This window comes from Bufo gargarizans, chromosome 2 (assembly GCF_014858855.1).
Source record: "Bufo gargarizans isolate SCDJY-AF-19 chromosome 2, ASM1485885v1, whole genome shotgun sequence".
Classification (NCBI taxonomy): domain Eukaryota; kingdom Metazoa; phylum Chordata; class Amphibia; order Anura; family Bufonidae; genus Bufo; species Bufo gargarizans.
The window spans coordinates 497711670-497726040 of record NC_058081.1 but is presented as its reverse complement, the minus strand read 5'-3'; the positions used below and the strand labels follow the sequence as shown (position 1 = coordinate 497726040).

Here is a 14371-nt window from a genome sequence, read left to right as displayed (position 1 = left end):
ACTTCTTAGGTCTGCTGTATAATGTTCTCCATTACTTAGTGCTTCAGAAGGTAAGCTACACACAGTTAGGGGTAACATGGGTATATGTCTACCTCTGAAGTGTTTCATAGAATTTTTGTGCAAAGATGAATTTGCAGTTCAATATTATTATGCTTAGTGTGCATTTTTTCCATTTTTGGTGGTAATATTTTCAGGTTCACATTTGCTTTACATGTGTTTTATATTAAGCTTGTACATTATCAGCTTTACGGGAGAAGAATCTCCTGGTTTCTCCATGTGTGGTCTATGGGAAACATCATAGCAGCTAGTCTACACCCACTCGTTCAGGGAGAATGGAGAGCTAAAGCCTGCAGTGTGATAAAACTAGTGAAAATGCAGAGTATAAGTCATATAATGGTCAGATGTCTCGCTACTCCTCATGTACACAAACATGGTGGCTTAATTTAAAAGCTCATCTGACATTTAAATAGATGTGAATGTCATTGGATAAGTTTAGCAAATGGACTAAATATGGCAGATGAGATATAACCCAGCATCAATATAAAGTTATGTTACATACATACATACTGTACATACACTTACTGGACTTTGGTGGCAGCGGTGGTATACAGAATGTCTGTTCCATTAAGAGGAGCTTGTCTACAGGTAGCCACATCTGGCAGGAAGATCTCTTCCCTCTCATGTCTCAGATGGTCTATTTTCTCCCTTTTCTGTCCACTCCCTCTGTAATCACTGTTTTGGGACGCAGGAGAACATACCTCCATGGGCTTGCTGTTGTGCTGCACAAAGTTACCTTGAGGAAAAAATTCATTGTTAGAAAAAGATGATTATTCTTAGGCTACTTTCGCACTAGCGGCAGCCTTCTCCGGCAGGATGTTCCGGTGGGTGAACAGCCTGCTGGATCCGTGCTGCCGGAGGTCCGCTCCGGCCCCATTGACTATAATAGGGGCGGCCGGAGTTTAATCGGCAGCGCGGCAAACATGCTGAGAGGCGGGCGGAATAAAACTATGACATGTCACCAGTTGCTAGGCAGATGATCCCAACCTATGGGTTATGTTAGGTTATGGCAAAGCCCAGTAATCTGCTTTGAGGAATTACTCCCTTCTGAATTTAATTAATTTTTGCAAACTAACGTGACCACTTCTTAGTGGTTTCCTAGCCACTATATGTAGATTTCTAAAAGATATTTAATTGCCCTCTGGATAGCAGATATTGGAATTAATATTAGAATAAAAAAAAACCTTGCAGGAATGACATGATATATATAACACAAATCTGCCTATCAACTAGTGACGATGGGCATGAGGACTGGTTACTGATAAAATTCTGCATAGCAACAATGGATGTCATGCTTCCATACTGACGTTCTGCTCCATGATTGGCTAATTTACATTTTTGTGCGATGGCCGGCATCGGCGCAGTCGGAACCTGGACACGCCGAACTTTGGCATCTGCCTCGGAGCCCCTTGGGAACCACATAGATTTCCACCCACTAAGTGATCTTTTGGCTATTTCTTAATATTTTGACTTATGGTGAAATTGTATGAATGTCTAATTATTTGAACACACCCACTTAATGGGAGATAGTTTCCACTCCCACCTTTATGGTAACTATATAAACACACAGTGCACTTCACTCTTCTCAAATGCTTGATAAAGACTTGCTTAAGTCAAAACATCGCAATGTAAGATGCTGACATTTTTTGCACAAATTGGAGAGTGTTGTGGATTTTCTACAATTTCGCTACTTGAAGTGCCGTTTACCATCCATTTTTTCTATTTTAAACACACATCACATGAGCTTTACTATACAGATTGGAACATTATGGACTGAATGAAGATAGAAGAACCTTCTATCTTCATTTAGCAGGACCTGCGTGGTGAGTGCGATGACGTCAGCGCAGATCTTTTGCAGGTCCTGCAAGAAGAAGAAAGAAGATGATAACGGCTGCGCGATCAAGTGGATGAGGTAATTTTTTAAATTATTTTTTAACCCTCAAATGGACATTTTACTTAGCATTCTGTATTAAAGAATGCTATTATTTTCCATTATAACCATGTTATAATGGAGAATAATAAAGTAAATGGACTTTAATGGGGTCCTGGGGCTCATCCTTATTTATCATCATCTCCTTAGCAACCATCCGTGAAAATCACATTGCATCCGCACTTGCTTGCGGATGCAATGCGGTTTTCAAGCAGCCCCATTCACTTCTATGGGGCCTGCGTTGCATGAAAAACGTAGAATATAGAACATGCTGCGATTGATCAAGTGATGCATGAAAAACATCGCTCATGTACACAGCCCCATTGAAATGAATAGGTCAGGATTCAGTGCGGATGCAATGCGTTCACGTCACGCATTGCACCCGTGAGGAAAACTCGCCCGTGTAAAAGGGGCCTTAATGAGCTACTTGTGTCACTCACCTGAATTGTGCGCTCTATTACCAGACCCATGCTCACAGACCCATGTGTCGTTGGCAGTATTAGTTCTGAAGGAATTGCTGGTATCTGGACTGATGTAGTAGCAGCATGGCTCTAGAATACTGTTGAATGGGCATCGCTGGGAAAGCAGATTTTTAAATAATGGGAGTGGCCTCTTCCAGTTAATACCTGGCAAAATAAAATAAAAACTTTTTAGGCAACATCCAACATTTTAAAACATCTGGCAGCTATGCAGACGCGATTCTAATTGGGCAGCTGCAGAAGAGTGCAGCTAGTGGTCAGAGACAGCCAGACTCCCCATAGAAAATACAGAGACAGGTTACTGCACACCCTGCACTCAGGGAGCACACTGTACACAATTTTAGTAAGCAGCAATGGCTTCTCCAGTTTAGCGATCATGTTTTCACCAGGAGCTGATTAGCTGCAGGAGCTTCAGGTTTTTTTGTAGACCAAGAACAGCTCTACACTCTATTTCAGGAGGCTGCATTCACCCTCTAAAACTGGGGCAAATATGTCAGCTCTGGTTCCAGGGAGAAGTAAGCAATAAAAAATGGTGACATTTTAAAATGTCCCCCAAAGGTCTTGTATGACCTTATGGGGAGGGATAGTGTAAAATAAAATATATGAGCAAATATAAAAAAAAAAAAGAAAAAAAAAAAGCCTGAAGCCACCGCTAGCCTCAACCCTGATGAGCCAAAGATACATATCCCCCATATAAAGATGACCATAATGAAAAACAATGTTAAACAAACAGAAAAAAAAAGTATTTTATTTTTTACATTTTCTTCTGAAAAACTAAATCACAAAAATAACCACTACATGCAGGAATTGATAAAAGTTAGGTGACAAGCCCTGTGGGAGCTGTGATGGGGGCAATGCTGGTTGCCGAGCAGATTTTTCAGAAAAAAAGTGTAAGGCCTCGTTCACACTTCAGTGTTTAGTCAGTGATTTCCATCAGTGATTTGTGAGCCAAAACCAGGTGCAACTCTAAACACAGAACAGGAGCAGATCTTTCCCTTCTACCTCATGTCTGTGGAGGCTCCACTTCTGGTTTTGGCTCACAAATCACTGATGGAAATCACTGACCAAACACTGAAGTGTGAACGAGGCCTAACAGCGGCTGCTGTGCACCACTGTTCCCCTGCTTACCGCCGCGGTCTCGGGTGCCATGTTCAGCGGTGATCTGCTACCAGTGTTTCCTTTCAGCCCTGGCCACAGCATGCTTGCTGCTTGTTTCCTGCAGCATTTCCTTAAGGCTCCATTCAGACGTCCGCACTTTGGGTCCGGATCCGATCCGCAATTATACGGAACGGGTGCGGACCCATTCATTTTCAGTGGGGACGGAAAAGATGCGGACAGCACACAGTGTGCTGTCCGCATCCGCATTTCCAGTCCGCGACTCCACAAAAACATAGAACATGTCCTATTCTTGTCCGTAGCTGCAGACAAGAATAGGCATTTCTATTGGACGTGTGAATGGACCTTAAGGGCCGACGCGCGTCTCTTCCTGTGTTTTATGGGTTGGATCATGTGACCTCGCTGACAAATCCTAGCCCTCCTGCACATATTTAACCACTTCAACCCCCCCTAGCTGAAACACCCTTAATGACCAGCCCACTTTTTACACTTCTGCACTACACTACTTTCACCGTTTATTGCTCGGTCATGCAACTTACCACCCAAATGAATTTTACCTCCTTTCCTTCTCACTAATAGAGCTTTCATTTGGTGGTTTTTCATTGCTGCTGACATTTTAACTTTTTTTGTTATTAATCGAAATTTAACGATTTTTTTGCAAAAAAATGTCATTTTTCACTTTCAGCTGTAAAATTTTGCAAATAAAAACGACATCCATATATACATTTTTCGCTAAATTTATTGTTCTACATGTCTTTGATAAAAAAAATAATGTTTGGGCAAAAAAAAAAAATGGTTTGGGTAAAAGTTATAGCGTTTACAAACTATGGTACAAAAATGTGAATTTCCGCTTTTTGAAGCAGCTCTGACTTTCTGAGCACCTGTCATGTTTCCTGAGGTTCTACAATGCCAAGACAGTAGAAACCCCCCACAAATGACCCCATTTTGGAAAGTAGACACCCTAAGGGCATAGTGAGTTCATAGAACTTTTTATTTTTTGTCACAAGTTAGCGGAAAATGATGATTTTTTTTTTCTTACAAAGTCTCATATGCCACTAACTTGTGACAAAAAATAAAAACTTCCATGAACTCACTATGCCCATCACAAAATACCATGGGGTGTCTTCTTTCCAAAATGGGGTCACTTGTGGGGTAGTTATACTGCCCTGGCATTTTAGGGGGCCCATACGCGTGAGAAGAAGTTTGCAATCAAAATCTGTAAAAAATTACCGGTAAAATCCGAAAGGTGCTCTTTGGAATGTGTGCCCCTTTGCCCACCTAGGCTGCAAAAAAGTGTCACACATCTGGTATCGCCGTACTCAGGAGAAGTTGGGGAATGTGTTTTGGGGTGTCATTTTACATATACCCATGCTGGGTGAGAGTAATATCTTGGCAAAAGACAACTTTTCCCATTTTTTTTTATACAAAGTTGGCATTTGACCAAGATATTTATCTCACCCAGCATGGGTATATGTAAAATGACACCCCAAAACACATTCCCCAACTTCTCCTGAGTACGGCGATACCACATGTGTGACACTTTTTTGCAGCCTAGATGCGCAAAGGTGACCAAATTCCTTTTAGGAGGGCATTTTTAGACATTTGGATCCCAGACTTCTTCTCACGCTTTAGGGCCCCTAAAAAGCCAGGGCAGTATAAATACCCCACATGTGACCCCACTTTGGAAAGAAGACACCCCAAGGTATTCAATGAGGGGCCTGGCGAGTTCATAGAATTTTTTTTTTTTGGCATAAGTTAGCGGAAATTGATTTTTATTTTTATTTTTCTCACAAAGTCTCACTTTCCGCTAACTTGGGACAAAAATTTCAATCTTTCATGGACTCAATATGCCCCTCAGCGAATACCTTCGGGTGTCTTCTTTCCAAAATGGGGTCAGTTGTGGGGTGTTTGTACTGCCCTGGCATTTGAGGGTCTCCGCAATCATTACATGTATGGCCAGCATTAGGAGTTTCTGCTATTCTCCTTAGGCCTCATGCACACGACCGTTGTGTGCACCCGTGGCCGTTGTGCCGTTAGACGTTTTTTTCTGCGGCTCCATTGACTTTCAATGGGGCCGTTGAAAACTCGGCTTGTGCACCGTTTTTACACCGCGCCCGTGACCCGTGTTTCTAGGCCGTGAAAAAAATATGACCTGTCCTATTTTTTTCACGGCCAACGGTTCACGGGCCCATTCAAGTCAATGGGTCCGTGAAAATCACGGATGCACCCAAGATTGTCATCCGTGTCCGTGATCCGTGTCTGTTTTTTCCTATCATTTCAATGGCAAACTTGACTTAGAATTTTATTTCATTTTTCATGTCCGTGGATCCTCCAAAAATCACGGCAGACCCACGGAAGAAAAAACGGGCACGGATCACGGTACAACGGAACCACGTTTTGCGGGACGTTAAAAAATACGGTCGTGTGCATGAGGCCTTATATTGAGGATACAGGTAATGAGATTTTTTTTTTTCCGTTCAGCCTCTGGGCTGAAAGGAAAAAATGAACGGCACAGATTTCTTCATTCGCATCGATCAATGTGGATGAAAAAAATCTCTGCCCAAAAAAAAAAAGGAGGGGAAAGGCGTCTGCCAGGACATAGGAGCTCCGCCCAACATCCATACCCACTTAGCTCGTATGCCCTGGCAAACCAGATTTCTGCATTCACATCAATCGATGTGGATGAATAAATCATTGCCGGGATTTTATTTAAATTTTTTATATACAAAGTGTTTGCCAAAACATAGGAACACCGCCTCCTCCTCAGCTCATATGCCTCGGCAAACGTATATTTTACTGCAGAGGAGAAATCTCGTCTTGCAGCGCCGCATACACAGACTTGTGTGTAATCTGACAGCAGCGCAATGCTTCTGTCAGAATGCACATCAGTGCTGCAGCTAGTCGATCGGTTGGTCCACCTGGAACGTAAAAATAAAAATAAAAAATAAAATAAAAAAAGAACAAACCAGGCCGCAACGCAATAATTTTATTAACTTTGGAACAGAACATATAAACTTTAACTTTTTGAACTGAACATTAACCTTTTTGCTTACTGGTGATTTTTTTTACCTTTATAGGACAAACCTCTCCTTTCCCATGGGACAATGTGCAAAGCGCAAATCGCCCAAAGATGTGGCAAAGTGCGTTATGCACTTTGTCCCAGGTGAAAGGAGATGTTTGCAGCAGCTCTGTGTGAATGGGCCCTAATAGCCCTGTGTGCCTGTCCTGGTGAGATGTGATCCCTATGCTAGGTGTACCTGTGTGTGGTACTTCCGGAAACACTCCCCTAAGCATAGGGCAGTCAGGACAGAAAAAGCAGGTGTCACGCCTTATTCCACTCCTGCTACAGACACGACATCTTTTTCGGGTGACGGTTGGGTTGAGGTACCGGCAACGACATTGGGGAAATGTCGCTCGTGTAGACAGCTAACTACACTGGTGGATGGGGCCACGGAACCTCCTGGGTACAGGAGGTTCTCGATGATCTCTTCCTGAAATTTGAGGAAGGATCGTGTTCTCCCAGCCTTACTGTAGAGAACAAAACTATTATACAGAGCCAATTGAATCAAATATACAGACACCTTCTTATACCAGCATCTGGTTCTGCGGGAAACTAAATACGGAGACAATATCTGGTCATTGAAGTCCACCCCTCCCATGTGAAGGTTATAGTCGTGGACTGAGAGGGGCTTTTCAATGACACGGGTTGCTCGCTCAATTTGTATTGTCGTGTCTGCGTGAATGGAGGAGAGCATGTAAACGTCACGCTTGTCTCTCCATTTCACCGCGAGCAGTTCTTCGTTACAAAAGACAGCCCTCTCCCCCCTTGCAAGACGGGTGGTAACGAGCCGTTGGGGGAAGCCCGCGCAACTAGTTCGCGTGGTGCCACAGCAGCCAATCTGTTCTAGAAACAAATGCCTGAAGAGGGCCACACTTGTGTAGAAATTGTCCACATAAAGATGGTACCCCTTGCCGAATAAGGGTGACACCAAGTCCCAGACTGTCTTCCCACTGCTCCCCAGGTAGTCAGGGCAACCGACCGGCTCCAGGGTCTGATCTTTTCCCTCATAGACACGAAATTTGTTGGTATAGCCTGTGGCCCTTTCACAGAGCTTATACAATTTGACCCCATACCGGGCACGCTTGCTTGGGATGTATTGATTGAAGCCAAGGCGCCCGGTAAAATGTATTAGGGACTCGTCTACGCAGATGTTTTGCTCTAGGGTATACAAATCTGCAAATTTCTGGTTGAAATGGTCTATGAGGGGCCGAATTTTGTGGAGCCGGTCAAAAGCTGGGTGGCCTCTGGGACGAGAGGTGCTATTGTCACTAAAGTGCAGGAAACGCAGGATGGCCTCAAAACGTGCCCTGGACATAGCAGCAGAGAACATGGGCATGTGATGAATTGGGTTCGTGGATCAATATGACCGCAATTCATGCTTTTTTGGTTAGACCCATGTTGAGGAGAAGGCCCAGAAAAGTTTTAATTTCGGAAACTTGGACTGGTTTCCACCGGAAAGGCTGGCATAAAAGCTTCCCAGGTTGGCGGTTATAAATTGTGTGGCATACCGGTTTGTTTCTGCCACGACTATGTCCAAGAGCTTCGCAGTCAAGAACAGCTCAAAAAAATCCCAGAGCCGAACCGATCTCAGCTGTCTCAACCCGAACTCCAGACTGGGCGGTGAAAGGGGGAACTACAGGTGCGGCTGAAGTTGGGGACTGCCAATCAGGGTTTGCCAGCACCTCAGGGATTCTAGGGGGTCTACGGGCCCGTCTTAGCGGTGGCTGCGACGGGGTAACTAATGCACGTGCCACCGTACCAGCTTCAACTGCCCTTCTGGTGCTCGCCACTTCACCATGTTGTACGGCAGTGCTGGTACTAGGTCCAGGGAGGGCTGCGCTGCTGGTGTATGCCTCACCACGTAATCTGACAGCGCCAGCCCCACTCTGCTGCCCTTGAAGCGGATCCTGCGCAACCTGTGGTCTAGCGACACGGGGCCGGGTACGCCTGGTGCTATCAGAGACCTCAACCTCCTTGTCCGAACTTTGGGTCAGAGTGCCACTGCTTTCTACAGGTTCATATTCTGAACCGCTAGATTCGTCAGATGAGGGTTCCCATTCCTCATCCGACTGGGTCAGAAGCCAGTAGGCCTCTTCAGAAGAATACCCCCTGTTTGACATTTGGGCAACTAAATTTAGGGGTATTCCCTGAGACTACCCAAGAAAAAAAGCAAGCCTGTCTTACAAATGGGAGGCTAGCGAAGTACCGGAGGCCGCTGTGGTTGATAAAAAATATCAAAACAGATTTTTTTTATTGCCGCAGTGCGTGTAAAGTGAATGTGCAGTGATCAAAAAAAATTTAAAAAAAATTGTCACTGCGGTGGGGCGGGTGTGGGCGAACGCACGTGTGGGCGACCGATCAGGCCTGATCGGGTAAACACTGCGTTTTGGGTGGAGGGCGAACTAAAGTGACACTAATACTATTATAGATCTGACTGATCAGTTTTGATCACTTACAGATACTATAAAAGTACAAATGCTGATTAGCGATACGCTAATCAGCGAATAAGGGACTGCGGTGCGGTGGGCTGGGCGCTAACTGATCCCTAAACTACCTAACCAAGGGGCCTAAACTATCCTAAAACCTAACGGTCAATACCAGTGGAAAAAAAAAAAGTGACAGTTTACACTGATCACTTTTTTCCTTTCACTAGTGATTGACAGGGGCGATCAAAGGGGTGATCAAAGGGTTAATTGGGGTGCAGGGGGTGATCTGGGGCTAGTGTGTGGTGTTTGGTGTACTCACTGTGAAGCCTGCTCCTCTGCTGGATCCAACCGACCAAAAGGACCAGCAGAGGAGCAGGGCAGCCATATAACAGATCATATTTACTAATATGATCTGTTATCTGGCCTTTGATTGTATTTTTTAAAAATCATCAGCTTGCCAGCCACGATCATTGGCTGGCAAGCTGATGACGCGACCCCCCTTGAAGAAATGCCGGCCCGCATTGCGCATGAGCGGGCCGGCTAAGTGCGTCATCTCGCGTCTCGCGAGATGACGCGCCAATGCGTGACTGCGCGCAGCGCTGCCGCCTCCGGACCGCGATCCTGCGTTAGGCGGTCCGGAGGCGGTTAAGTGGCTCAGCCCCCTTCCCAGATGCCTCAGTGTCAAAGTCCTTGTGTCCTGCTAAGGCTCCTGAAATCCGCTTGTGTTCCTGTGTTCTTGACTCATACTTGTGTTCCTGCATTGTGCAACCTGTTTGATCCCTGCCTGCTTGTCTTGACTCTCCTGTTGCTGATCCGGATTGCCTGACCCGTACCTGTGCCGCCTGCCCTTACCTATTGCCTGTCTGACTTCGCCTCTGCCTCATCCTTCGGTCCTGCACTGTTGCTCCTGGTAATGACTCAGCCTGCTGACAACTGTACCTCTGGTACCTCTAGGTCTGCCTGGACCAGATGCCTCGTGTGCCTATCCTCTTCAAGAGGAATCGACCTGGTGTTGCCCTCTGGAAAGTCTATCCCACCATCAGGGGTACTGTGAAGATCGAGGGGTTCACTTAGACAATGCCATTAGAGGAGGTAGGACACATGGTACAGTGGGTTTGTGACAGTACACTGAGGCTGGGATTACACCTGAGCGTTTTACAGCACGTTCCTACGCGCTGTAAAACGCTCAACAAGGAGAAACCAATGCTTCCCTATCGGCATGGTTCTCACCTGGGCGTTTTACAGCGTGTAAGATCACGCTGTAAAATGCCCGACGCCCCAAGAAGTTCAGGAGCTTCTTTGGGGCGTCTTGTCACGCGTTCCCGTACATAGACTTCCGGGAACGCGCGACAATAGGCGTTCGATTGTTCCGGAGCCGCGATTGTAAACGCGCATACAATCGCGCATACAGAGCGCTCCATCCCGTACGCTCAAGTGTGAACGCAGCGTCAGGCCATGGACCCTGCTGGTCACCCCAAGCCTGTCGTTCAGGAATTGTTACATGAAGTGAGGCGTCAGAGCGAACGTCAGGATGTCATGATGCAGTTCATGCAAAATGTTGCTGCACGTCTGGATGTCATCTTTTCTCCAGCTACTACAGGGTCGCCAGTCGCTGCTGCTCCTGCAATTCCCACACCAGTGAATCTGGATTTGTGTGCCACTGGTGTGCAACATCTTCTGCCATCATGCTATGGTGGAGATCCAAAAACCTGTCGTGGATTCCTGAACCAGTGTCTGATCCACTTTGAGTTGAATGGGCAGAAGTTTCCCACTGAGTCGTCCAAGGTTGCCTTCATTGTGTCCCTGCTGTCTGATAAGACCCTTGCTTGAGCAAATCCTATTTGGGAACATGGAGGTCCATAGACCACTAATCTGCAGTGTTTCCTGGCTACCTTCCGGCTGGTCTTTGAAGAGCCTGGCCGCACGTCCTCTGCTGCATCAGCTCTGCTGCATCAGCAACAGGGTTCCTCGTCTGTGGGTCAGTACACCATCCATTTTCATACCCTGGCTGACGAACTTGCATGGAACAATGAGGCTCAACTGGCGGTGTTCTGGGAGGGCCTTTCTGACCGGATTAAGGATCAATTAGCTGGTAGCGACCGTCCATCTACTCTGAATGACCTGATCACCTTGGTCACAAGGATAGATATTCGTTTCAGGGAACATTCTAGGGAGGTCGCAGGCACCAGAAAACCACCCCATTTGGCTCCATCCTTCCAGAGGCTGGTTCTTCCTCTAGTGTCCATCCAATCTGAAGTTCCCATGCAAATAGAATGCCTTCGATTGTCTGACCAGGAACGTTCACGCCGCAAAGCAGAGAACCTGTGTATGTGTTGTGGAGGCAAGGCCCACTTTGTGTGTAATTGTCCACAGAAGCCAGGAAACGCCAATGTTTAGGGTCAGTTGGATAGGTGTTCCTAGACGAGGAGAAGTCCTCTCCGAAACTTTCAGTTCTTGTGACTCTCTCTCTCTCACAAAGGAGTCACAATGTCTGTGCCTGCATTCTTGGACTCTGGGTCAGCCGGTAACTTCATTCACCAAGCTCTGGTCCATCAGTACCGGCTTCCTACCATCTGTCTAGAAAGGCCTCTGTCAATGGCTTCCGTAAATGGACTGCCACTTCCCGGACCTGTGCTTTCTGTTATTATGCCCCTTAAGTTGCAACTAGGGGTTCTGCGTTCAGAGATTATCTCCTATGTGCTGCCAGCGTCTGTGAATCCGGTTATCCTTGGCCTTTCCTGGCTGCGTCAGCACACTCCAGTTCTGCTGGAACTCCGGTCAGATTCTGTGTTGTGGATCATCCTGCCAGTCCACCTGCTTATCAGAGGTCCGACCTGCTTCCTCACCTACTATACCTATAGACCTGCCTGGACTTCCGCAGCAGTATGCCAGCTTCTTCAGGAAGAAAGAGGTCAAGCCCCTGCCTCCTCATTGTCCTTATTATTGTCCAATTGACAGTCTGCCTTGTGCAAGTCCTCCTCGTGGTCGAGTCTACCCACGCTCGCTTTCTGAGACCTAAGCGATGTCTGATTACATTAAGGAGAATCTCAAGAGGGGAGTATATCCGGAAATCTACTCCGGAAGTCACAGTCAAGAATCGATACCCTCTTCTGCTAATCTCCGAACTCTTTGACAGGATCCGGTGAGCTAAGGTCTTCGCAAAATTCGATCTGCGTGGCGCATACAACCTTATCCGCATTCAAAAGGGCGAGGAGTGGAAAACTGCTTTCAACACTTGTGATGGACACTACAAGTATCTCATCATGCCCTTCGGTCTGTGCAATGCAGTATTCCAGGAGTTGGTAAACGATATCTTCCGGGACCTGCTCTATGTCTGCGTGATAGTGTACCTGGACTATATACTGATCTATTCTCCAGATTTGACCACTCACCGGAGGCATGTACGTTTGGTTTTACAGCGGTTGAGAGAGAATCGACTTTATGCCAAACTTGAGAAATGCATCTTTGAAAAATCCCTCCCAGGGCTTGGGTGAACAACTCCAAACTAGCTGGTCACCCAGGGATCCGCAAGACCACAGAACTTTTGTCTCGCCACTACTGGTGGCCCACACTGTCTAAGGATGTGCATAATTATTTGTCTGCCTGTACTCAGAATAAAGTCTCTGACCAAACCACCCGGGCTGTTGTTACCTCTTCCTGTTCCTGATGCCCCATGGCAACACATTGCCATGGACTTTGTTACAGATCTGACCTCTTCTGCCGGATGTACAGCTATCTGGGTGGTCGTGGACCAGTTCTCCAAGATGGCGCACTTCGTTCCTTTGGCTGGACTGCCTTCGGCTGCTGAACTTGCAAAACTGTTAATGAGACACATATTCCGCTTGCATGGTCTACCTTGGCATATTCTTTCCGATCGCGGAGTCCAGTTTACGCTCTGGAGAGCTCTTTGCCGGCTGCTCGAAATTGAGCTGGGCTTTTATTCCGGTTATCATCCCCAGACCAACAGGCAAGTAGAGCGGGTCAATCAAACATTAGATAACTATCTCTAGCATTTTGTTTCAGCCCAACATGACAGCTCGGTACAATTGCTACCTTGGGCTGAATTCTCCTATAACAACCAGTCTAGTGAGTCTACTGGATCCTCTTCATTCTTTGTCGTTTATGGACAACACCCTCGTACTCCTCTCCCTGTTCCTACATCATCTGGGGTACCAGCTGTGGATTCCTCTTTTAGGGATTTTTTGAAGATTTGGCGTGACATCAAGGACTGCATCAACAAAGCGGTGACTCTCATGAAAACGAATGCAGACAAGAGAAGAAAACCACTTCAGTTCTCGTCTGGAGATAAGGCTCTCCTCTAAAAACATCTGCTTAAGGGTTCCCAGTTTCAAGTTTTCTCCTAGGTTCCTATGCGCCTCTGTTCGCATGCTTACTGCCGTGGTCCCGGGCGCCGTGTTCAGTGGTGATCTGCTGCCAGTGTTTCCTTTTAGCCCTGGCCACTGCATGCTTGCTGCTTGTTTCCTGCAGCATTTCCTTAAGGGCCGGCTCACTTACTGTGTTTTATGGGTTGGATCAGGTGACATCGCCAACCAATCCTAGCCCTCCTGCACATATATAAGTGGCTCAGCCCCCTTCCCAACCCGTCCTGTAGATCCTACACATTTGTAGGTTACTGAAGATGGCATCCAAGCTGGCCCCATAAATGCTCAATTGGTGATAAATCTGGGGACCAGACGGGACAAGGAAGTGATGTAATTAAGAGGAGACATTCCTGTAAAAACCCTTGCTGTGTGTGGGCAAGCATTATTCTGATGAAAAGTGCTAGTTGGAAACCCTGCCATAAGAGGAACACATGTGGCTGCAGGATGTCCTGCACATATCTCTGGGCTGTTAGTGTCTCTTGTATCACTACTAGGGGTGACCAACTGTCATATATGATGGCTCCCCAGACCATCACATCAGCAGAAGGGGTAGTATGTCGCTCCACAGCAAAGGCAGGATTCAAGCTTTCACCATGAAGCCTCCATACTCAAACCTGACCTTCATGGGATCCCAAACAGAACCTGGATTTGTTGCTAAAGACTATGCCGTTTCAGTCTGTAGAAATCCTGCTTTCTAATTTATGACACCACTACAAAGGCAATGTAATGGGTGCGTCAGCCAGAGGCTCGAGTGGAGGATAGGTGATAAGTTGTTCCCATGGGACAACTGGTTTAATGAGTAAATAAGGCCTCCTTCACACATGAATTTGCTTCTTTTTTTTTTTAAAGGGCTGTCTCACTTCCACAAATAGCATCAAGTAGAGTTAATAAGTGATTCTTTTTCCTATAGTGTGCAAGCA

The 14371-nt window shown here is 46.3% G+C and overlaps 1 protein-coding gene across 2 annotated transcripts in view; it reads right to left on the bottom strand.

Moving 5' to 3' along the window:
- AGBL3 (AGBL carboxypeptidase 3) overlaps window positions 1-14371 on the bottom strand; it is a 167990-nt gene that overhangs the window by 5004 nt on the left and 148615 nt on the right. For both annotated transcript variants that reach the window (XM_044281214.1, XM_044281215.1), the window contains 2 exons: window positions 2428-2613; window positions 583-793 (listed from right to left, as the gene is read on the bottom strand). In XM_044281214.1, the coding sequence (XP_044137149.1) occupies window positions 583-793; window positions 2428-2613 (397 nt within the window). The remainder of the gene's footprint in view (window positions 1-582; window positions 794-2427; window positions 2614-14371) is intronic.